At 42.5% G+C, this 26050-nt stretch overlaps 1 protein-coding gene across 1 annotated transcript; it reads left to right on the top strand.

Annotated features, from left to right (window-relative positions):
• The first annotated feature begins 397 nt into the window (after nt 1–397).
• pacsin1b (protein kinase C and casein kinase substrate in neurons 1b) lies at nt 398–21085 on the top strand. Its single transcript, XM_029502568.1, has 10 exons — nt 398–471; nt 14301–14426; nt 17516–17672; nt 17743–17978; nt 18941–19096; nt 19447–19622; nt 19713–19833; nt 20122–20243; nt 20505–20701; nt 20976–21085. The coding sequence occupies exons 2-10, from the start codon at nt 14367–14369 to the stop codon at nt 21083–21085; spliced, it is 1335 nt and encodes a 444-aa protein (XP_029358428.1). The 5' UTR covers nt 398–471; nt 14301–14366.
• Nucleotides 21086–26050: the final 4965 nt, after the last annotated feature.

Below are 26050 nucleotides of genomic sequence, written 5' to 3'. Positions count from 1 at the left end.
TGAAAGTATGAAATATGACAAGATGAAATTTTGCTGCTATTTTCACACATTTTTAAAGTATATTTTGTATAATTTTTTACTAGCCATAATTAGGTGTAAACTCAACTAGGAAAGATCCAAATTTCAAGAATACCTCATAGTTTGACCTACTTTTTGGTGCTCCAATAAAAATAAAAATGTACCACATGAACATTTCAATTTAAATAATCAGTCATAACATCCGGTATACGGACAAAGCTTTAATTGTGAAAGGTCCTTCCGGAAATCGCGCTCTTCGTCGTGTCCAGCTTGACTCCGGTTGTCGGACCATCCCCCAACTGGCGGCTCCTTTCAGCGACACAAACTGGCTGTGCGACGGAGGCAAACCCTGCAGATGAGGACCATGATCACACTATAAATATCTGAAATTAAAAAAAAAAGAAAAAAAGAAAAAAGCCACGGACACAGAAGCTGGAGCATCGTTTCGTTTCGGTACGTTATTTTTCACATTTCATGTCCGTTTTAGCTGAGATGCTGAATGTGCCGCTGATAATGCTGAATCGTTACATCCACAGTCGCGTTTGTCAGTCAGAGATGTTGTAGGCGGGTCTGAATTAAAGTCCGTCCGCATTAAAAGTGAATTGGTCAGAAAGGGAAAACTCTGCTGAAGGGGATTTTTGCTTTGGCCGATAATAAACCTGCAGTTTGTGGTGAAGTGTGATGTAACTTGAACCAGTGGCCGTCTGTAGCTGTGTCAGCTCCATGGCACTCATAAATGAAAGGACAATAACGTGTTGAAAAGTGTCCAGGTAAGAGTCCCTGTGCAGGGCTGCAGCAGAGGAGGACAGGGAGGGACGCCTGGAAAGTGGAGGAATAAAAAAAAAAACAAGTCCCAGCTTCCTCCAGACCAGCACGTTTGTCTCTGGTTTCTGTTGGTCAGGTCAGAGCTGCTGTGGCTGTGGCCGAGCTCTGTCCACGGTTCTGAACTCTGATGTGCACCTCACACACACACACACACTGCTACAGGCCGCTGGGTTGGTCTCCGGGCCCCACTGGTCAGGGGACGGGGCCTCCTGGTCCACAGTTCAAATCTGAAGTGACTGTTCTGTTTTGAAAGCCAATGAAAACAATACAAAAAATGTAAAAAGCTTCACAAAGACATATGACCACTAGCAACGCAATATAACCACAGAGACACAAAACAACAAAAAAAGGCCAAATGAAATGCAAAATGACCACAAAGTGATTTAAAAAAAAAAGAAGCAAAAAACAAAGAAGTCCACAAAAAATAAAAACAGGAAAAAACTGTGAAACGACAATTACAACAGGCTACAAAGAGACAAAATCGTCAGAGGGGTTCAGGACACAAAAATATCAGAAACATAAAACCAAGCGACCAAAATGACTGCAAAGATGCAAAAAAAGTTGGACTTGTGTTCATGTTGTGGCGTAAACTGTGAAAATGTACTGTCGCTGTGGAAAGGCCTTTTACATAAGCAGCAAAATACCAGGTTGGACTTTAAGACGACACAATTATTGTAGCAAGAACAGTGAATAACAGCTCAGTCTGCATGAGGACTAAAGGTCTGGGTAGCTTGGCCTCTGCTGCTTCCGTTGTTTTCCTTCAAGTCGAACTACACAGTTAAATTATACACAATTTTTCTCTTTCAATGCAACAAACTAATATCTTTCACTTGTTGCCTGAAATAACCAGTTGATTATTCACTAATTGGTTACCGTGATTAATAATTGATTCAAGTTTGCCTTCCAGTCTCCGGAAAGTAAGGCTGTGATAGCTTTATATCTTGGGAAGTATTTTTTGGTTATTCGGGGAATGAATGAAAATGACATTTCACTTGTGATCGATGCTACTCAGGGTTGTGGCAGATTGTGTAGGAATCTCCTGCCTCCCGTGCTGTTTGTTATTCGGAAATCCTCTCATCCTTTGGGGGATCATCAACCTGCCGTAACAAGGGATCATTTGGATGTTGCTCAGAAGGAAAATGTGAATGAGCGGATTGTTTTTAACATCAAATCGTTTTTTAATAGTGTTGCCTGTAACTTTCTTTTATTTTATGAACTATCATAGCAGGTAGTAATTTAGAGAACGCCTCTGCCTTTAACTGAACAAAGACCTAATTGGATGAATTTATGTAACAAATTGGGATCGCTCATTTGATTTGCGGCACCTGGTTCACTTCCTTTGTTCCTCATAGGAGCAATGACAGATGAGGTGTCATCACTAATGCAATTAATTGGACTAAGCTTTAAGTCGTCCTCTTTCTCCGAATGAATAATTATAGTTTTGACCACGTTATTCCCAGTGGGCGCAGACTCACCAGTTTGCTTTTTAATTTCCCTTTGTACTTACAAGCCCAACATGTCGCGTCTGGAACTCGCAATAGGCATTAGACGATTGAAGGAGAGCAGTTATTCTTCTCTGGCCGTCCCAAGCTTTTCAGTCTGTCTTGCTTTGGATCAATGCAAATAAAATTTTCATTTTAGCTCAGTTCCTCTGAGGATTACCACAATGCTCAATAGGTTACAAGTGTTTTACAGTCACATGCTGTTCTACAAGATCTGATATCATTTGAAATAAAAAACTTAAAAATATGAGTGAAAGGTTATTAATATTCCAGGTTAATTCAGGGACTGTTTGTAATATTTCTTGACGACAGGTGTGAATTGCTGAATCATCAAATATAACACAACTTGCTTTTTAACCTTTTTCAAACATAATTTTCTAATTCATTTTTTTTCCCCATTCATTCAGCCAGCACTTACAGCAGTATTGAGTGAATCCGTCATTAACCTTCATCGTGGTTAGCACCGTTTTCATTACTACAAGGAGAAGCAGCCGTGAAAACACTGAATTGAGTGAACTGTCAGACTTTCGTTCATTCGGTTCATAACTTCAGGCCAAAGCGTTGAAAGCAAGAACAACTTTTGTTTCTTTGGTGGTCTTAAGTTGAATTCACCTGAAAAGAACCACACACGTTTATATCTGTAATAAATAACTGTAAGAGGTTTTATTGGGGAGTATTTGAGCCAACGCTGTAACTGACATGCTTTGAGGCTGAATGGGGACAGAGCAGGGCTTTCTCTTTGGCGTGAACTGTAAGGTAACTGGATCCTGAGCTTGGATCCTCACAGGGGATGATGGGAAAGGGGCAAGGCTGCATTTCATTAAAGGCCCAGAGGTCTGTATCCTGTCATCCTTCCTTTCCTGCTGATGCTGCACATGGTAAGACTTAGGATTTGACTTTATGGTGTTTTTGGACGTGATTCTGTTGGAAGAAGGGCAGCGTTGACGTTACCAATATGAAATAACAACAGTTTAAAAACTATTAGTTGAGATGAGATGATGAATATATTTTTGTGCTTTCTCCTGCACAAACTTAATAACTAGATGCATTGAAAAGTATTTTCTCATCTGCAGTTGTGTACCCATATCATTTAAGCACATAATTTGGCTTTGTCTGTGATGCCTTCAAGATTATAATATATAAACATCTTGTCTATAGAAATATGGCAGATAGACTGCATCTGTTTGTAATTGGTGGTAGAATTTTTCAAAATCCAGTTTTCACCACAAGATGATACCACAAATCAGTCATGAAAGCCAAGCTGCTGTGTTAAGGTCTTGTGTTATGTGTGAGCTGCTTTAAAAACATCTTCCCAGACACTGATTAAAAATCCCCTCTCGTTTCGACACCGTCTGACTCTGCTGCACTGGGACTACTGATCCTGAATCAGCAGAATCTAGCCAGCAGAGCAGCATCCAATCTATGTGTTCAGCTCTTACATCCTGAAACATGCTGTCAGACCATCCCCGCCTGATGGCCGATATATAAACTGATCGGCTGTGTGGGCTTAGGCTTTTCCTGTTTTCACGTTGCTTACTGAAATTTATACCAACATTTCAAAAGCGCAGATGGTTCTGTTGTCAAACTTGCAATGTAGTGAATGGCTCATGTCCTTTACTTTAATGCCGGGTCCCAGTGTGCCAGTTTCAGTGGGCTGAAGTGTCTATAAAAATTTGATATCTCTACAACAGCTCTGCCGTTCTTTTCTGATCTGACGGTAAACCAGCAGAATTAAAGGTATGGGATTGTTATTTGTGCAAAATTAGCAATTTCAGGACATCAATCCGGTTGCAGGAAATTGTAATGGGTCTTTTTTTATCCTACTTGAATGACGTATCTTAGGCTGCAACAGCTAGTGGATTAAACGATCAACAGAAATATAGCTGCCCAAAATTTTTTCTCGGTTCCCGGTTGATGCTATAAAAAAAGTTAATATTCTTCAGTCATAGTTGGAAAAACAATCTATTGCAACAATTTTCACCGTTATCATTGGTTGCAGAGAAAATATGGCAGATCCAGTCATGAAAATAATCATCAGGCGCATCACAAATGAATGGGGAGTTCCTAAGTTTTTTTCATTTTATGTTCTATGCTTGATTTCATTGTAAGTCTGTCACACTTGTTAGTGAAATATAAAGCAGAAGGTTTTCAGTTTTGTTGAACATGTCGCAACCTCAAACTTAAAGAAATGCTGTAGGTTCATTTCAGGCCATTAAGAGTGTTGCATAATTCTTCAAACTACATCTTCTGCCTAGTTTAAACATATTTCATCCCGGTATAAACATTAGTTAGACTTTCAGTGACCAAAGCGCGAAGGGGTTAGTTATGAATCTGCATCACATGACATCGATGCTCCCACTTTGCGGAGTGTTGTAAATCAGTCCATGTCCCCGGGGCGTCTCCGCAGTAGATGGTGCATCACAAAAGCCATCTCACAGCTCAAGAGGAACAAGGAGAGGCTATTAGAGGTTGTTGGCTGCAGGTTTTGCTTTTGCTCCACCGAGGCTCCGGTGTTTCAGCTTTATAGCTTCACAGCCAGACGAGCAGGAAGGAAGAGAGGTTTATGTCGCCATGGCAACTGGGTTGCTTAAAATGATGTGTGACAATTTGCGTATTCTTAAGTGCCGCCATTAAAGATTATTGCTATTTTCTCCATTAACATTTTAGCAGTCCGGCCCATAAAATGCCAGCTAAGGAGACACAGAGCTTCCTGAAACACATGCTGGCATTAAACTGGTGATTAGCTCTGTCGTTGGTGTATTTTTTTTATTTTTTTATTTTATTCATTTGATAGTTAATTGTCAGAAATTAACAAGAAGTTTGAGAAAGTAAAAGCACGTGGCCTCCATCACGAGATCCTCATATGAATATGTTCAACTGTCTAAGAATCAGCCTCTCCTCCTCCCCGCAGTGACCTCAAAGAGACGGTTCATTCAAGAGAAGTGAGGAAACTTAGTCAATGAAACGTTTGGTTTATAAGGTGGAAGGAGGAGGTGAGAGAAGACGTCTGCTTTGATTTAATCTGACGATCACAAACAAACAGCATCAAGACCTCACAGGAGAAGCTTGAGAATATTTGGCATCGTCATGTGAAAAATCAATTATTTTATTATTGGAAGGATTTTTGTGTGTTTGCCAGGTGATGATGCCGTTTTACATCATGCAGCGTTTTTTTAGCCTAACTGTTGACCTTAAAATTGCCTGTGAGTGCCAATGGTCATTTGTCTATATATGTGACTGGTATATATATACGGCAGACCTGTCCAGGCTGGACCCCGCCCTCACACTCAGCTGGGATTGACTCCATCTCCCCCACGACCCCGGGGATAAGTGGTACACATAATGGATGGATGGATCGCACCTCTAACAGCTGGCGGCGTTTTCATCCAGCAACAACAACAGAGGCTTTTTGTGGATGAGTCTCTCTCTCTCATAGCTTTTAGCAGCTGCACTATCTTTGAAAGAGTCGCTCCATTTCTCCCACTGAGACTCCTGCCCAGTATCGGCTTCCGCCTGTCCGTGGCTCAGAGTGTGCGCACACTTTGACTCCAGCAGCTGAACCAGGGCCTTCAATAAACGCCCTGTCCGCACTGCTGAACTGCACGGGGCGGCGGGAGAAAAAAGGTCATTGATTACAAACCGAACTGTGACGGAGAGCACACAGAGCCCCCACACTTGCCCTCAAATATTGATTGAATGCTATTAATTGTGGAATATGACAAATTGGCTTTCCACAGAATATTAAATGATGGACATCAAGCATACAGACGAACCCACCAGGCGTGAGAAACTTCATGTGCAGGAGAAGTGGCCGAACTTTTTTTTAGTTCTCTTAACTTCTGCTCTATTTCCATCTTTGAGAAAAGTGTAGAGGATTTCTCAGGTATTACAATCCAACAAGCACTTAAAAAAAAAAAAGTTATTATGATGGGGGCAGGAAAGTTAGAGAGGGGATGGCACGCAGCCACTGCAGTAAACACTGAGCCTCACTGGGTGGTCTACACAGTGAGCCACTTTTTTTGTATTGGAGCTTTGACCTCATCTGAGGGTTACATGCTTTGCTCAAGGGAACTATAGCAAACTCCAAGAGCAGTTTGATTATAGCAGTATGACAGCGTTTAGGCACTGTTGATGTTCAGCTTATTACCAATCACACAACACCACCAGGGAGGTGATCGATTAGTCCCGGATTCAGTCTGCAGAACAGGGCCACCAAATATTGATTTATTTACATAAATCCTTTCCTGTTGCACTTACAGGAATATGAATAAAAATCGTTCATGCCAGTATTTCTCAAAGCACCCTCGCTTACCCTCTGGCACCTAAAAGTTTAGCACCGCGCTGCAGGTTCAAATTGAATTCTGGACTTTACAGCCTAATTTGGAATCTGGAGATTTATGACACCAAAGTCACAAGGCCCCTCAGCCTTGTGACTGAAATGAAAGTGATATAACTCAATTATAAGATTGCGTTTTTAATGCGAAACCTGCAGCCCATTCAGTACTCCTTTTGCCTGTGCGGCGGTTGTAAATTACTTTACGCAATAATGGGATATAACACTGGGGTCAAATGGAGGGACCACCGCAGGGAGGAACATGATTAGATGACACACAGATGGCACGTACCGGGTGGGGGCGGTGAGTGAGCATCTGTCCGTGTGGATAAACCACTGGGTTTATTCAACTCTTTCAATACTTTAAGGGTTTCAGCGGAGAAGGAAGGTCAGCGCTGCACCATCAGGATGCAGTGTGTGGTTCATGAATGGAAAAATGGTTGGCTGGTTCAGTGCGACGCTTCTGTTTATTACACACACACAGACATACACACCTGCCTGCTCTGATTCCCTTTATTCGCTAAATAACAAAAGGGCTTTGTTTATTTGTCTTCGGGTCTCTGTTGGTTTCATTGTACTTAAATTTCTGCGGGGGGAGGCATCATCCGATACTATAACTTTTGTTTTTGGGGACGCTGGTATTCTTTCATTCATTTATGAATTTTTCAGAAAAGTTGAAAGTACTTGTGCACACAAGACTATTGTGCCTCCACGTAGCTGACCTGAGAGCCCCTGATGTTCGCTCATCCCTGTCTGTCCTCTGAGAAAAAGCTCTTATCTAACCACCTGTGTGACTGTCCTGTCTGCCTTTATCTGGGTGATTCTCTATCTTTTTGTTTTTATCATTCTCATCAGTTTGTCTGTAGTTGCCTTCTTCTGCATATCTTCTATCTGGCTAAAAGGAATGCATGAGACCAGAGAGAGCGGCCAGCCTCGTCCCCTGCTTATAGTTAGCTAATTATTAATGGCCTGATGTGTCTTCTCAGGGTCAAAGTTTAGTCTTGCAGTGTCTGTGTGGGTGTGTGTAGAAAAAGGTGTGCAGGATATGTTATGGTGGCAGGTGAACCGAGTCTCTTTCTGTTGTTTTTGGAGCTGCCAGGTTCGTGGAGGGACGCTGTGGAGGACTGACGGGCAGCTCGGAGGACAAACCAGGTTCAGAAAACCACACCGATCTATTTTTAGAAGGCCACCATTGTATTTAAATTTGTAGTTGTGAGTTTCTTCCAGCTGCTCTCCTGTTGTTTTCGTGATATTTCAGGCACATTGCAGCTCTTAGCTCAGGTATGCAAATGCTGTTTTAGCTCGGAAAGTCATATAAGCTTAAGTACAGTCTGAAAAAAGATCTTTGTCTCAGCTAAGGTACAGGCCGTGGAGTTTCAGCAGCGTCACCTTGGACGCCTGAGGTTTATTTCCTGTAGGGGCCATCGTCATCAAAGGTAGCAATCACCTCTTGCATTTTCTGATCAAACATATATTGGTTGTACGGAATAATAATAATGAAAAAAAAAAACAAACAAAAAAACCCAGCAGCATCATACATGTACTTTGGTATGCTTGTTCCCGGCTGTTTTATTTTCATGTGTCTGATATGAGTATTCCCCAGTGCTCCTCTTTTCGATTCATCCAGTTGCACATATTTGTGCCAGGGAATTGCACAATAACCACATTCTTCCGCTGCTGTCTACTGAGCAACACCCTCAGAGCAGCTGAGGGGTAAGTGCCTTTCATTTAAGTTCCCTCAGCAATAATAAAACAGCTGGTGAGGGAGCTGAAACCCGCACAGATTATCTTTCCTCATTCACATTTTACCAACCCGCAGCATTCGTGTTTGTAGCGGAGGATCTTTTACAGAGCAGCAGTGCTGATATGAGGAGACTTATGTGTCATTTATAACTGCACTTTGAATGAACTCACTGTACACACTTAACTAGCTGCAACAAGTATTTTTTGACACATAAGACCACGCACACCAAAACCCCTGTTCCATGATCAGGGCCTTTTTCTCACATAATCCGGTTTCTTTGGACGGTGACATGCAGTTACATCAGACCTTAAAGAGTTTCTTCGTGGGCATCAGGTCGGTCATGTCATCTGTCTATTTAAACAGCAGCGTGAATTATTGATGAATGGGGCTCTATATATGGGATTTGAATATGACGGCTGCGGCAACATGCGGTCTGAAGGGGAGAAAAAAAGTGATGCGTTTGAGTAATGTGGGCAAGATGTCACAGCACAGGGGGAGTTTGTGCTCAGAGGGCAGCTGCGTTTGGAGACTGAGAGGAGGAGTGTCTTTATGTGGAGGCATGTCATGATGGTCGATATTACTCTGCCTAACTGACTGACTTCAAACTGCTTTTAGGATGCAGAAATGGCCACTTAATTTGTCTTGACTGTATGCTAGCAGCCTTTGTTTGTTTTACGCTCCTCGTAATATCAAGCCACAAGAGCTCTGCTAAGTTTGGACTATATTTCGATATGGATGAAGTCTCCTGATTGGAACCGTTGCGATCAATGGCCAACGTCGTTATTAACTCCTGGTGGTGACAGATGGTTGTTTCCTTCTCTTTAGAGTTCAAAACCAAATAATATTTTGTTCAGTTGTTTGTTTATTGTGGCTGTGTGGAGATCAGGCTGCAGCTCAGACTGTGACTCTCTATTGTTCCCATTATATGACGTCTGAAACGTTGTACTTTATGCTTAACCGTGACATAAATTTACTGCAAAAAAAATTCATACATTCGTTAATATTCAGGTTGTATTTCATATTTAAGTGATTATAGCTTCATGTGTGTTCTGCGCTTTATGACAAGTTGTCTAACTATTAATTCCTTTATTGCTACCATGTTCCCTGCACAGACCTGCTCTCTGGCCTTATATGCAAATTCTGCACAGCCTACATTTATCTACCCTTGAGTCACCTCCATTCGTCATATGCTCAACAATGTCGTAATCTCCCATTACTTAATCCCCACCCTGCCTGTCTTTTTTTTTTTTTAGCCAATTGAAGACATTTGTGCTTTTTGATAACGCTCATCCAGCATGAGGTGAACTTGGGAACTGTGTGTAGCAGCGAATATTGTCTCTAACCGCCTCACCAGTTCAGGAGCGGCAGCGTGACCCGCGATCGGAAGCACAAAGTAGTCTGGTCGTAGTTTTCTGGTCGTTGGTCACTGCTGCTCGTCCACCACACACCCCCCTCCTCTTTCTCTTCCTCCTGTGTGTCTCTCTGGCCTGCTGCTCTGTCTGAGCCTTTTAACCAAAACACCACAGGATTATCCCTCACTCATTGAGAAACACACACACACACACACACACACACACAGTCTTTCCCTGAACAGTACCCCCAGGCAGGAAGATCTCAGATCACAGATTAGAGGGACCAGCTCCTCTTCTGCGCTGCACGCTGATGCTCTGTCTCTCAGTCAGTCAGAGAAGACAGCGAGCAGCGCTGAGCAAAAAAAAAAAAAAAAAAAAAAAATTAGCCACCAGGAGGGGAGGCGAGGAGAAGGGCTGGCTGCCGTAGAAGCCCACGTGTCTCTTTTCTCCTAGCTGTAGCCTTAGCCGCTGTTAATGGAGGACTGGGGGTAAGCTTTTGTTGCTCTCGTGGGGGGCTGTGCTCTCCCTCTCGCCGGGTGCAGTGAGGGGCCTTTTGTTTTGGGGTTTGACTCTGTTGATGTGTCGATGCTGCTGGCTCGCCGGGCTGCGACTTGTGGTGCTGTTTTGACGCCTTGTGCACTTGCTTCAGAGGGATGGGGGATTCTCGATGCTCTTGTCTGTTGTGGAGATGAAGATCTCAGCGTTGAGGCTGCAGGTTGGACATGCCGAAAGAGGTGAAGGAGTACAGAATGAATCAAATTGATGTGATGGGGACTAAACCTCAGCTGGTACTTCCTGTGTTTAGGGTTTTATGTGTGTATGTGTGTCAAGGTGGGTATTGTTCGTCTGTGTATTGGATAACTGGTCACATATTTTGCTTTTAATCAGAAATACAGTCAGATTCATTTGTCATTCACTTGTTGGCTTTAGTAAAAAGTAGAAGAAGACAGTCAGTGGCTGTTTCCCTACTCTGTGATCTGCCTTTATTAGAGCAAGCAAACGGCTATCCTGAACAAAAGCCCACTCCCTGCACGTTGCTGATGGATTAACCAAGCATGATAAACACCCAATCCAACACCCCACACTTCACGCTGCATCCGGTCGACACATTTTGTTTGGCCCAAAGCTGATGAGTTACACTTCTGCAGAAATTCCCCTATATTGATTCGAGTTTGGATTTCTTTTCTTTTTTTCTTTTTTTTTAATCACTTCACTTCCCTCTCTCTCATTTCATTCATTGTAAAAAGTGTTGCTCCATCTATTGGTCCATGGGTGACCCACATACCCATGCGACTCGGGCCCCTCCCCCTGTCCTCCTATCAAAACACATCTCTGCTCGTTCTCTTTCTATTGTTTCCTATCTGTCTCCTCTACATGGAACGCTTAATCATCTGCAGCTTTGGCTTTGTCAGGATTTTTAATTCATGACATAATAATCTAACCGTCAATTTGTAATCAACTTGTGGTTTCAGTCAGAGTAGAATTTGCCGTACAAAGAAAACATAGTTATGTGGTAGATCCAGTATGTACTAATGGGCGCAACGTCTGTGTCATCAAGAAGTCATTTGCTTTTCAGGGAAACACGAGTTATTTGCTCTCTTGCAGTGAGTTAAATGAGAGAATTGATACCGCTCTCACGTCTGGAAAGAAATGTGAAGGTTAACTTATCTTAAAATAAATCCAGCAAGCACAACCGATCAACGAACTGATTAAGACGTTACATCGAATTTCTATTTTAATCTCGCTTGGTACAGATCATACAAAGAGCACTTTACAAAGAGGCTCATCTCTCAGCACACTGTGGTTATTTAATGAAGCACTGCGGCAGGAGTGAGCTCATGCATCTCAACAAATGATCAGCACAACTTCACATGACAAATCCTCGTCAGAAGCCCTCACAGGCACGCCATGTGTTTGTTGGTGTTTTGCTTTTTAGGAAACGAACGTTGAAACTGACGTTTCCCTCACTGATAACAGCACTGTCACACAAATCTTGCCATTGTTGGTCTAGAGAAATGCAGATCGAGATAAGACCCAGTTCTCCAAACTCACCTGCACACGTGTTCCTTTGTCACATGTTTTCTTCTTGAATCGGTGTAGTATTGCCTCCCGTATTTATATTCTCACAAATACCTGGGCTTTATTGTGTCATTATGGTGTAGTGCAGCAGGGCCACAGTGGCTAATATCTACACGAGCTGCATGCATGGACTGATCAATAGTTACTAATTTTTACACCCTTTTGTTCACTTTGCAGAGCGGCAATATGAACTGTATGTGACTTGAGAATGCAAAAAATGCCAGCATTGCCATTTCAGGGATAAAAGGATAAAAGCATTGAGGGGAACAGACTCCACAAAACCAGGACATTTTCTCCTAAACCTTCCTCCTCATTGTCAAGGAATGTATTGTATTTGTCTCTATTTCATGTGCTGTGTATTTCTGTAGGGCAGCATAGTGGTTAGCACTGTTGTAACGCAACAAGAGGGTCACAGGTTTGGTTCCCGGTCTGGGGCCTTTCTGCGTGGACTGCGTTTCCTCCCACCGTACAAAGACATCATGTTTGGATTAACTGCTGACTCTAAATCGTCTGAGTGTGAGTGTGACTGGTTGTTGGTCTCTGTCTGTCTCTGTGTGTTGGCCCTGTGATGGACCGGCGACCTGTCCAGCAACCCCCTCGACCCAGAAACGGATAAGCGGTAGAAGATGAATGGATGCATTTCTGTATGTGGCTCTGTGGCATATGAACAGACTGAACATTTATCACCCTAAGGAGTCTAACGCTTCATCCACCTCACGCTGTAAAATCACTTAAATTATGTTTTGTTTGTGCTTTTACCTGAGCTCTTAGAAATTCTGCAACTTATTTTTTATGCCTTAAGGCGGCTGTGATGCCTCATCACACTTCAGGAGCTGCTGCTCGCACAGATTTGTCAGACCAACGCTGTTCAACAACATTACGGCACGGAACTGAAAGTTAAAAGAGATTCAGTCATTTTATTTTAGACTTCACCAAAAGATACTGCAAAAGCAAACAGCTCCTTGAGACTGTAGTGGCTGAAGGTCTCCGTGTGAATATGTGGCAGTTCATCAGCGTTGTTTCTTTTGAAACGTCATTATAGAAGTTGAACTGAAGCTGAACTAGTTTACAGTCATAGTCCGTGTGTCTTCGCTCACATGCAGCACATTACACTGGGGGCCCATTGACCTCTTGGGCTCCTGGGAATGCACAGTGGCTCTGCTCAGTAATCCATTCATGGACAGGCAGATAGTCCTGGTTTTCTGTCTTTCTCCTCTCACTTATGGGGAATTCATTTTGTGCACTAATTGCAGCAAGTGTCGTTATTAGCAATCATGTCACAGCCCTTCATTTCGGCAGCAGCATAAGGTGTACCAGCGAGGACTCGGGATAATGTTGGTTGATTACAATGAGGGAAGGTTATTCTGCAATTACTCCGCAGAACACCGACAGAGACTGGGTGAGCTGAAAAGTAATAGCCAGTCGTTATCATCATCAAATTATGTATTGACAAAGTCATCTCAGGGGACTAGAGAGAGAACTCACCGGGAGCCCTCTGGCTACGAGGCTGATTGAGGTTTTTTAAAGTGTCAATCAGACATCGCTGTGTGGAAAATACTGCGAACATTTGCCCTCAGTGCTTTAGTTCTGCTCTTTGTGCACACGTGTTTTAGCTCATTCAGCGTCATTACCTTCCACAGAATCTGCCGTCATGATTTAGGGGAGAATGTGACGGCGCTGAACTGGCTGTCTGTTTGACAGAGCAGCTCATGGAGCGAAAATATTCCTTTTAATACAAACACAATGTGACGTTACCTGAATGTCATCGTGTTTTCCGTCGCTCACAGAAGTTGAAAGTTGAGTGTATGTCTCACCATTTTACTGATGATTTGAATTATTTTAAAAATAATTGTCAGTAGCAGCTAAAAATCTTCTGTGACTGGCTTGTTGTTCTACTTTTCAAGATCATGATATTAACAGAGAAATTAAGGATTTAATCAGTTCATACATCAATAAAAGGAAATAATGTTAATGAATAAAAACTAGATCATATTTCTTAAATGTGCACAGAATTATTATTTACTGCTCTCAGCTTTACTTACATTTAGTCTGAGCGGTTAATTGTCTCTAAGTGTCCTGCATAAATGTTTCATGTGTGCTGCCTTTTCCTGGTTACGTAAGGGCTTTGCTTCTGCTCTGAAAGCTCTGACGCATCAGTTGTGAGTATTTCAAAAACATGAACGAAGAATTCAGACTTGGACGTTGCGATCGCGTGAGCTGCAGGAATAAGCAGAAAAATTCACAAGCTTGTTTTATCACAGTGTCACTTGCCACACGCTGCAGTGATTTCAGTGAGTGCAGCAAAATGCACTAAATATATACGGCACCTAACATTGTTTGCAGCCTGTGAGCAGATTTGTGAGTTCGCAGGATGTTTATGTGTCTCACGTCCCCCTCTCTTCACGTTGTTCACAGTGTGTTTACACTCTCCTGTGCTCCTCTGACAGTGCATGAGGAGCGTTACTCTGCTGCAGACCGCCATAGCCTGAAACCATCCTGCCAAATCTGGGACCATGTCTGGAGCCTACGACGAGTTTGCCAGCCAGGAGGAGACCACAGACAGTTTCTGGGAGGTGAGGCCAGTTTTTGACAGATTAGACCTAACCGAGAGCTGACGCTGCCGAGCGATGAACTCTCACTGAACCTGTCTAGTGTGAATGGTGAGAGGATAGATCCGAGGCCACGAGCTACGTTCAGAGTTACATCATTAAACGTAAGCCAGGCATCTACTTGTCGGTACGCAGACCTCGGAGCCAGCATGACATTTACATTAATCAGTAGGCATAGAGACTTCAAAGTTTTGCTGTCATTATTTCTAATCCAGCCAAATCTTTTATCATGCAAACGTAGAAGTGGTGATTGAAAACTATTTAAAATCTTCTTTTACTCTCAGTGTTACCATCAGTCACTTCTACTACACCCAGCATTGTGAAGGTGCCCTAAGGACCTCTGTGTCTACTGTAGTTAATGAGTCATTTGTGAAGCATTTGTTCATTTTGAACTAATCTTTTGTATGACTCAGTGGGTGGCTCGTTCTTTTTTCCCCTGGTCTGCACCACAGGATCACTCTCTGTCATTCTCTGATTCAAGACTCATAAAATAGGGCCTTCGGCTCCTGAGTCTCTCATTCACTCATCTCATGGCCGCTGCGGAGGCTCAGCGCAGAAATTAGTGATTCGTTCACGACTCATAACTGCGGGTCTTCGGGTCTTTCGCTCATTATTAACGTGGTTACCACAGTAACAAGACCAACGTTGTCGTTGCTGGTGAGGAGAACTATCTGACGTTAGCTATGTAGCTGTGGGATGGATGTTTAATTTGTCTTTCCATTTGAAAGAATTCATTTCAAGATTCATTGAATTCATTTCAGATTTCAGTGACCAGGTAGGCTGAAGTGGACAGCCATCACAGAATGAGAATTTTTGATGATGGACGGAGCGCTCTCCAACCGGCAAATTAAGTAATCAGTAATTTCAGCTTCAGCAGGCTTTGGACCAAAAGCCAGCAGCCTTCTCTGTCATGCAACAGCTGCTCCTTGCAGCATCATGTGTCCATAACAGTAATAAACTGTGTTCTTATGATTGTTCTGTCCTTTTTAAGGCATGATGGGACTCCTTATTGCTGTTTTATGTGGCACCACCATCTATTGCATGGCACCGAAATAAAAGAATGTAAAAATAAACCCACAGTAATAGAATTGTATCTGGTGGCACCCCCACTGGTTCCCAGAAGGGCTGCAGATAACAAAAAACTCCAGTTATTTTGTTCATTTTGTTTAAAAATATCAACTATTTAGATAATGAAATGCAAAAACTCTGAGTATAGTTCTCTCGTCAAAGGCCACAGAAGTTTTCAAAACTTTATTTCATTTCCTGACCTTTAGTTTCTTTAAATGCCAGAAAGCTTTCTTCTTGCCTGACTCAAACACTGACAGCATAATTTTCTCTGTTATTGTGGACTGTCAGAAGACATTATACGCCTCTAAACTCTGAGTGCAACTGGTGTGACGGTGGGTTTTGTCCACAGGAGGCTTTTCGCTTTATAAACTTAGTTCTTTTGAATGTGAAATAAATGTCAATAAGGTCTTTTAGGCCATAAAGTTTAACTTTGTGTGTTACCTGAGGAACTTGTCCAAAACCCAAAATGTTAAGTGTCCCATCGTATATTACATCATGTTTTGATACCCGTCTATCGAAATGGGAGTTGTATGATCAGGTGCCTATTCCATTTGTTTTTGCTCCAGATGGAAATATGTTGTGGAGGTTTTCTCTCATTATGTCGCCGACAAACAGTTTCACGACACTTGAGCAATAAGTTCCCAGAAGTCCATTCACCATATATGAAAGCTGGGGACCAATAAAAGAGGCCAGCGGTAATCCTTTCTATCACGCTGTATGTTTAGACACAGCATGTGTGACGGATTGACTCAGCAGTTATTTTTCGGGCAGGTTTTATATTCCATATCCCTCCAGACTCGCTTGTGTTTTATCCTCATCATGTCTGTTGGGCCAGCGTGTGCTCGGGAATCAGCCAGAGCAGCAAAGGTGTCTGATTCCTGCACACAGTTACTGCATCATAGTCACTGACTGCATCACAGCAGCGCTGCTGCAGTGTGCTGCCTGCTGATCGCTGAGTCGGCTGGCTGGAGCACAGGGCTGGTGTGGAATGCATCTTACTGCTCAGTCTGCGTTTCGTATTTTTTCGAGTGCACAGGTAAACATCTATTTCCCTCCCGTTAAAGAGGCGTTAAGCGAACACATTATGTCGGGTTTCATTCTGTCTCCGGGCAAAGCTCACAGCTCTCTGGGAGGCTGCTGCTCCCGTGTCCGTCGAGGGTTGTAAATCATTTGACATTACCCCCCCACACACCCCCTGCTCTCATTGCATAACTCCACACAGCAGCAGTCTTTTCCCTGCTGTTTCCTCCAGTCTTTTCTCTGCATCATCTGCAAACTGAGAGGTGAAGGGCTTATACTCCCCAAAAGATGAACACAACAGCACCAGTGCAGCAGTATTCACTGTAAAATACTAAATATCTCTTGTCCAAGCTTAATTTCCTCTTCTCTCTTACATTATAATTAATTCTGAGTATTTCAGATTAAAACAGGACTTCTGATTGTGATGCCTTGTGCTGTACAATTTTATCAGGGGGATTTTGCTTTTTTTTTTTTTCCCAGATAAAATGAATGGAGAAGATAGTCTGCGGACTCATCAACAATGAAAATTATTTTTCATTTGCAGCCCTAGCCTTAAGTAAATTCAGACAATTTGCAAAAAGGAAGTAATACATTTGACAGGAATTTATCTCAGCATGAAGGTGGAAATCAAGAGAATTGGCTCGTCTGCCACGTTCTTACTTCTGATCATTTGATAAGATAAAGCTTTTGTTACTTTTGGTCCCATCTTGGCAAATGTATATGCTTGGCTAATCTTAGATGCATATTTAACACAGATACCTCTCCTCTCATCTGACTGTCTGCAAGAAAACCACTAAATGCCGACCCATTCCTTCAGTACAGCAAATCAACACCTGACCCCAAATTAGTTTTAAACACTATAATGTTCAAGGAATGTGCAAAAAGTTGCAGTAAATGATGTATGTATTTAGTCTTTTCAGAAATCAAATGAAATTAGACAAGTGAATTGGACCCTCTTCTGGCAGGTTGGGAACTACAAACGAACAGTGAAGCGCATCGACGATGGACACCGGCTCTGCAACGACCTGATGAACTGTATCCAGGAGCGCGCCAAGATCGAGAAAGCATACGCACAGCAACTGACAGAGTGGTCCAAGAGATGGAGGCAGCTGGTGGAAAAAGGTAAGAGGTGTTTCTGAAGTCTGATGTTCGTCTGCTTCAGTGTTTCACGCCACCGTCATTCCTCCTCCAGGGCCTCAGTACGGCACAGTGGAGCGCGCCTGGTTAGCGGTGATGACAGAAGCAGAGAAGGTGAGCGAGCGCCACCAGGATGTGAAAAACAACCTGATCAATGACGACTTTGAGAAGGTGAAGAACTGGCAGAAAGACTCGTACCACAAACAGATGATGGGAGGATTCAAGGAAACCAAAGAGGCAGAGGAGGGCTTCAAGAAGGCCCAGAAACCGTGGGCCAAAAAGTTAAAGGAGGTAAGGGAGTGTGTTCGGATTTATTTTGTCCAACTCCAGCCAAAGGTAAACGAAAAGCTTCTGAAATAGTTTTCTTTCATCTACACAGCCGCTGAAATTTTCAGTCTTGCTAAAAGTGCTGAATGGGATTTAGCTGGAGCCGCTGTGTGTTGCTGTTGCATTGCTCAAATGACTTTTTTTCAATTTTCTTACTTCATGTTTATCTTGAATATAAAATGCTGGAATACTATTTTCTAAGTCTTGGCAACAGTTGAGGTTTCAAGTTTATTTAGTGTAGAAACTTACAAAGCGAGAGGACTGGAAGCAGACAGATGGCAGGAAAACAGTAATGCAGGACGTGGCTGGACCTGACAGGCAACAGGAGTTTGGGAACCTAAGACGTGGGCAGACGACGCCTTAGAGGCAGAAAACAGCAGGCAAAACAAGAAAATTGGCCATGGCTTTTGCAGTACTAGTGCACAATGAACAATCCGGCGAAGGCTGGATGGAAAATCCAGAGCTGAAATATCGTAGCAGCTTGATGAGATGATGAACAGGAGGCGGAAGTTGACGGAGTGAACAGGGACAAACAAACCACATAAGGGAGGTGGAAGAGGCAGGGAGACGTGGAGAATAAGGAGGGATAACAACCTAACCCAGACATATGTACAGTTTTGTATTGCAGGTTTCATTTTGTGCATTTGGAATAACTCATTGCAGAAATGGTGGGAAAAAAAATGCACATTGAAGCAGTTCTTCTTGTTATTCTCTGATATTCACTGCAAACCCCATGCAAAAAGAAAAGCCATTCTTCCCGCAGTAATGAGATCTTTTTTTCAGCCAAGTAAAAACTAAATAGACAAAAATAAGCAACTGAAGGTATTGTTGTTGTCTTGGTCTCTAAATCGTGAGGATTTTTCATTAATGTGACTGCTAGTTGTATCCGGACTTTATACAGTTTAATTTGTTTCTTTCATCTGTAGCTCGAGGCCGCCAAGAAGTCGTATCACATGGCCTGCAAAGAGGAGAAGCTGGCGTCCACCAGAGAAGCCAACAGTAAGGGAGAGACCTCTTTAACGGCCGACCAGCAGAAGAAGCTGCATGAGAAAGTGGACAAGTGCAAACAGGATTCACAGAAAGTGAGAAAATCAGCCTCTGCGGCTCCATCAGGCCCCATGACAGCATTATGCAAAAGCTCGTTTTCCGCAATGCAAATGAGCCTGCTTTAAGATGTGGCTGTGTCATACCACGCTGCCTCTTTATTTTTTTACCTGTTTCTGTACGAAAACAGACTCTGAGCTCGGCCTTGACCTTCAAACTCTTCAACCATGATTCTCTCTTGTGCTCGGAAACTGTTTTATAAGTTATTACGAGTCTGTTGACCACAGAAATGTAAAAAAGGGATTCCCATGTCACTGAAATATTGCAACAGCGTTTAAAATTTTTTCCATGCTGTTAAGACTTGTCTTGTCTTTGTGTCACAACCAAGGCGAGGGAGAAGTATGAGAAGGCTCTGGATGAGCTGAATAAATGCACCCCTCACTACATGGAGAACATGGAGCAGGTGTTCACTCAGTGTCAGCAGTTCGAAGAGAAGAGGCTGAGCTTCCTCAGAGAAGTGCTGCTGGATGTCAAATGCCACCTCAACCTCACAGACAACGAAAGGTTTGAGACATTTAACGCGGCCGATACGCCGAGACGCTGCCGTCGGCCGACCGCGAGCCGTTCACTGAATCTCTGCTGGTTTTTCAACAGATACGTCATGGTATACAACGACCTCGAGCACGCCATCACTTCAGCCAGCGCCCAGGAAGACCTGAAGTGGTTCAGCAACAACCACGGACCCGGCATGCACATGAACTGGCCGCAGTTCGAGGTACGGATACCGTCACAGCATGACGCTTCATCATTTTCCATCAGACTTTTTTCACTGGAGCAGTAATTACAAAGAAGAGAAATACACTCAGTTTTTTTTGTTTTGTTTTTTTTTAAGTTTTTCAATATAAAATTAATGCAGTTTCATTGTTTCTTTTTGTTTTTGAGAGAGCGAGAGAAAGAGAAGTGCAAAAGACTGGTTGAATATTAAAAATACTGCACGCAGAGATTAAAATAAGCATGAACCAAAAAGACGACATGCAGACTGATCACTGATCTTGTTTTGCAGGAATTCAACCCAGACCTTACCCATAACATCTCTAAGAAAGAAAAGTCAAAGAAAAGCACTGATGTCATGCTGACTGGCATCAATGCAGTAGTCGACCACGCTCAAGCTGGAGACCGGGGAAGGTAAACTGAATTAGATATTTTTTTATTTAGCATCTGTAAATACCCTTATTCAGATATCTGCTGTTCCATCTCTGTTACGCGACGTGTCAGTATCTGTGAGAGATGTCATATTTGTTGGTTTCTTTTAGTGACTGTTGTTACACCATAATGTCATCAGAGCTGTGTAAGCCAACAGAAATAAGTCAAGGAAAATCAAACATGGTGTCAGTCATTTATCAATATAGTGATTGCTGAAGTGCTGCTGAAATATGTTGCATGCAGTGTTAGCAGCTATGACAAGAACCAGGCGCACACGGGCTCCACGGAGTGGTCGGATGAGGACCAGACGGCCCCGAACTCAGGCAACGACACCAACGGAGGGACGAACCCCTTCGACGAAGACGCGGTCAAAGGCGTGAGAGTGAGAGCGCTGTACGACTACGACGGCCAAGAGCAGGACGAGCTCAGCTTCAGAGCAGGTGAGCGTCGTACCTGGTTACACCTCCAGCCACCGCTTAGGTACTCAAGTTCCTGCTGCCGTGCTGTTAGTGTAGTGCAGCGTAGTGAGGGCGAATTGTTGCATTTCACTTTTTCTCAGTTTTTTAAGTACATAAATCGTGCCTTGTTTATATTTATACAAAAATGAATGTATCATCGTCATTGGATGTCATAAAATAGCCTTTATAAATACCAAATACCGTGTGTGTGAACTTCCCCCTCATGCCGCACGTCTGTCTCCTTTCGCCGAAAAAGGGGACGAGCTGACGAAGCTGGAGGAGGAGGACGAGCAGGGATGGTGTAAAGGTCGCCTGGACAACGGCCAGCTGGGTCTCTATCCGGCAAATTACGTGGAGCCGATCTAACAGCTCCAAGCTGAGAGGACGCTTGTCCCGTTGGAGGGCAAACCCAGACTGAACAGTTCAATCATCACTGCACATTGCCAGAGACTTCAGAGCAAAGCTTCCTTGTCCTGTCAGGCACGGGGACCTGCCTTCACCTCAGCACTCATCACAGACAAGACTCCACTGAGACAAAGTCATCAAAGATAGAGAAAACTCAAGCGAAATATTTTAGTTTTGTTTGTGCGTAGCTGTGTTCGATTGCAGTCGTGCTGCTTTAACATGCCATACAGTGCGTTTTCTCATAATAATATCGATATGGTATTGTCAGTTGTGCCTGGATAGCGAGAATGAGCCATGCATTGTGCATTTCATGTATATATTTTCATCTTTTTTTCTTTTTTTTTAACAGTCTGGATGCTTGTACAGTTTTTTTCAGTGTTTTCTCTGTGAAATATTTACATGTTTAGCATCATGGGAATTTTTTGGGATGTACTTATTTGCTTTCTTCCTGAAAGTTAGACAAGAGTATGGTGTTTGTCAGATAAATATAAAGCTGAGGCCACGACCAGGTTACCTCAGCTGAGCATAAAGACTGTTAATAAGGGGGAAAGCTAGTTGGGCCTCCTCTGTTTAATCCAGACAGAGACACAAAGACGCTGTGAGATGTGAATTCACTGCAGTGTTTGAAACGCAGGGTTAGAACAGTCAGCAGTCCGTGACACGGCTCATGAAAGCAATTAACATTAAATTAGCAGGAGGAAAAACAAAAAGAGGCAATTTTAGAAATTAGCAGCGACACAGACTGAAACATCAGCAGCATCAGAAAAGCGTCAGAAAGATAGACAGGAAATTCCACTTCAACTCACTCAGATGGCAACGCAGCCACAATTGTGAAAACGTATACGTTCCTTTCCAAAAATGTAAGATACTAACAGCAAGCTCTTATTTATTGTAGCGTAATGAATGCTATTTTGGGTCCTCAGGCAAATTCCTAATCCCCTAAAGCTCAACACTGGATTTAATTTTTTTGTCTCTGAAGCATTTCACAGCTTTAGCTTTGAAGGGGAAGAACTACATGTTGCAGCTTTTTACTGAGCTTTATGTGCAGATCCAAACTAGCTTCTTTTCCCCCCTGCCTTACGTCTTTATGCTAAGCTAAGTTTCAGTCAGTCTTCTCGTCTAACTTTCTTCAAGCGTGAATAAGCACATTCCTAAAAATGTGGACGTATTCCTGTAATGAATCTAGTCGTTTTCCTCCTCCACCCAGCAGCATGTCACTGAATTTGCATTTTGAAACGGGACAAAAGGCTAAAAATAAAACACGCAGTCTCTCAGCAGAGCTTCTCTTTGTAATGGAAATGCAGTACAGCATATACTCAAGGATTGTTTACATCAACCTCCGCTGTCCCGCCCGTCCACATCATGGTATAACCATTCATTTGGTTCTGTTGCTATGTGTGATAATAACTCAGACGCCATGAACAAAACCTGCCTGGAAATATAAACTTGCAGCTCTTTTGTATGGAGATTAGCTTCATTTCACAACCAGGGTTTTAATTTTTTACATTTCTATTAAATGTTGCAGTCCATGTGGCTTGTTTGCTGTGAGTGAATGTCAGTGACTCTGTATTATCGGCTTTCAGCTCTTGCCGCTGCGATCATGTGCATGCTGATGCTCCCAGACGCTGTTTCCTGAACCGATCCAATGCATGGCCTCGATTTGTTCCCACCAAATAATTGGCAGATTCTTGACTTAATTTAAAACACTTGTCAGGATGGTGGTGATGATGGTGATGATGATGTCATGATTTGCATAATACTGCAGATCTATGTCACTGTGTACAAAAAATGTCGCCCTTTGTATTTGAGTATTTGACTTTAATCATAAAAATGCTAATCTAATATGAACCAAGATCAGGAGTGCACGTGGCAGTGCAGCACAGGTTATATGAGATCGGCTGGTCGCTCCTGGTAACGGCAGGCGCTGGCGAACACTACACCGCCGCCAGGGAGGAAGATGGGTGTTCTCTTACTGATGCAGACAGAGAAAGCGGCAACCAGAAAAGCAGAAAGATGATCCAACTGTGAAATATTGATGAGACTGTTGCCCTTTGTGCGGCAACAGAGAAGGAGGGACACGTCTCTTGTCACAATGTTTACGCTTCTGTATGCTTCATAGAAAATGTTTGCTCTGACACACCTTAAGAAAACCTGCCACGCCGAAGACTCTCAAACAGTCGCTCACAACAAAGTGAAAGAGAACTCACTTCCAGAGAATCCAGAAGACATCCAGTTCCGTTTACACAGAAACAGAACGCAGGGCCCTTCTCTGTCCGTTTGAGGAAAGACCACGGTGTTGACACTGTCTGAACATATCTGAAACAAGATGGCACTGTTTTATACGAGTACTGTGAAGGTGAATAAAAGCAGACATGTACAGCTACAACTGCAGCATCCACTGTGAAACAACTGCGATACACCGAAGGATGTAAAATCATGTAAAAAAAAATGGGCTAAAATGCTTTTTTTTTATTTTCCTTTTCTGTCCTTTGCTCATTGCTCAACATTGATCTGCAGTGTTGAAGGAAAACTTTTTTAGAGGATTTAAAGGCTTTCTCTTTCTCTCGGTTTCTTTTTTTTTTTTTTTTAGCATAGTGCTGTACTTTCCAAACTGTAGTGCCTGTCCATCTGCATAAGCAAAAATAAAAGATGTCATCTGAAAACTGTGAGACATGTAAGAGCGTCTGTCAGCATGAGACAAGTAGCTTGGACTAAAATCTAAATATAGAGTCGCACTACAGTAATACAGAGTAAAAAGGGTTCATTGTAACTCAAAGGTCTGCAGTGAACGTGTTAGTCGAGTAAAGAAACATAAAGTGCTACCTTATTAAAAATAATAACATTATCAGTAATAAATCTGCCAGTAGAATGTTTCTGTCGTACCTGATGGAGCTCATGTATTTATTTTATATAAAGCTTTAGCAGCAACTCGTGACGGTATCACACATTCAAAGAACTAATACCTGCTGGATATTCATGAGAGGCAACACATCCAAAACGCTGGTTTGTTCAATTTATGGCTTGGAGGCTCCTGTTAAAGACTACACAAGACACACAAGATGAACATCCCTGCTGCTCGTTACAAAGGCTGGAGATAAAGCACCTACTGACCCACTTAGCCATCAGTAACTTCTGTGTTTTAGTGCGGTGCAGTTGTAAAATCTGCCTGCCGCCAAACTCTAGTAAACACAAGGAGGTTTAAAACAATGCAATGGAAAAAGTTTGGACTAGTGACTTGACAAGTGACTTCACTCTCACTCTTTGGTTTTTCTAGTTTTTCAACTCTGCTTGTAAGTTTATGTTTCAGTTTTGTGGGTTTATTTTTGGGTTGTAGATGCAAAGTTTGCAAGTTTCCAAACCCTCAAATTTCAAGTCGCCTTCATGCTTGTCAAGCATATCAAGCGGTGCAAACGAAGAGGAGAAGAAGCGAAGCAGAGATTACAGGCCAGTATTTTTATCTGGTATTTATTAGTGCCTTTGTTGTGTAGCTTTAGCTTAGCTTAGCTAAATCTTAAGAAGCATTTCTTTGATGCTGAGGTGACAGCAGCTAGCAAAACAAACATTACGTAAGTTTAGGAAAAACCCCATTTAACATCTGACAATTGACTTTCTCTTACTTTATGTGATATAACACTTGAAATTTAGCACCTAAAGCTTTCAGATAAGAGCAGTGGAATAAAGAGCAATGTTTCCCTCTGAAATGTAAAAATGTGAAGTTGAATGTAATATACTACATTTGCTTTGAGATGAGGTGCACTGGCTGAGTGGAAACCATTTATCAGTCTGTTCTGAGGAGGATGTGTAGCGGTTTAATGGATCCTGTGGAGTCTCGTTCAACACTCCGACACTAGAGGTCAGCAGTAACTAATTCAGCCCTTTATGTGGAGAAATGTCACATATATCATCAGACGGAGAGGCAGATTCCCACACACAAACACGATCCTTTAATATCACCCGATTCATCAACACACCTGCTGCCAGTTAATGAACCTCATTCACACGCAAGCAAGATCAACACAGCACCACATGACTGTTCAGACCTGCAGATATTACCCAATGAAAGATGGCACACCGTTTCCTTTGTGCTAATAAGTGAAAGAAGGGCTGCCAAGTTATGAGAAGCAATTTATTTTAATTTTATTTTTTTGCTTCTTGGTTCGGCTGCGTCTGTGTCAGGAGAGTCAACCTTTCAAAAGAACAAGATCCATTTTCTGTTTTGGTGGCATTCGTTTTTTGATTTGTTTTGAAAGGAAAACAACATGGGTGACATGGGATTGGAAATTTCTGACAAAATGTAAATGAAACATAGCTGAGTGCTGCTCAGAGCAACAACTCTGCTCTGCAGGCCTGCGACTGCAGTTATTCACTTGAGATTTGTGCATTTGTCTGTGCATTATCACACCTGTCTGGTATGAAAAAGTAGACCTGGTAGCTATCATTCAATCATTATTTCACAATAAGATTGACATCTTATCTGCATGTAATCCTTTTGAAACATGTTCTCTGTCAAATTTGAAACCTATACACTACATGCAGGGATAAGATTATCTACAAAATGAGAGGCCTGGATTGTAAAAACACCTTTCTTGGCAGGCAATCACACTCTAGTTTACTTTAAAGAAAAATCATTTAGAAAAACAATAATCTTCAAACCAGGTGGATGGTACGAAAGAAATACATTTGTGGTGAGGAAACAAAAGAACATGCAATATTAATAATTGCACACTAGTTGTTGCGCCAGAATTTGTGACTTATTGTTTATGAGGTAGAGACACCACAGATGTGCATGAGCCATTAAATTAAGTTTATTGAGCCGTGTTTGAAACTTGGATATTGTATAACTGTTGAGGCAGACACTCTGCAAAATAAGCCCACGAGCAAATAGGAAGCACTTTCTCAATAACAACTTGTTTTTAACGGGTCCAA

This window comes from Echeneis naucrates, chromosome 5 (assembly GCF_900963305.1).
Source record: "Echeneis naucrates chromosome 5, fEcheNa1.1, whole genome shotgun sequence".
Lineage (NCBI taxonomy): Eukaryota > Metazoa > Chordata > Actinopteri > Carangiformes > Echeneidae > Echeneis > Echeneis naucrates.
The sequence above is the reverse complement of the archived record's forward strand: the minus strand, read 5'-3'. Positions and strand labels throughout refer to the sequence as shown.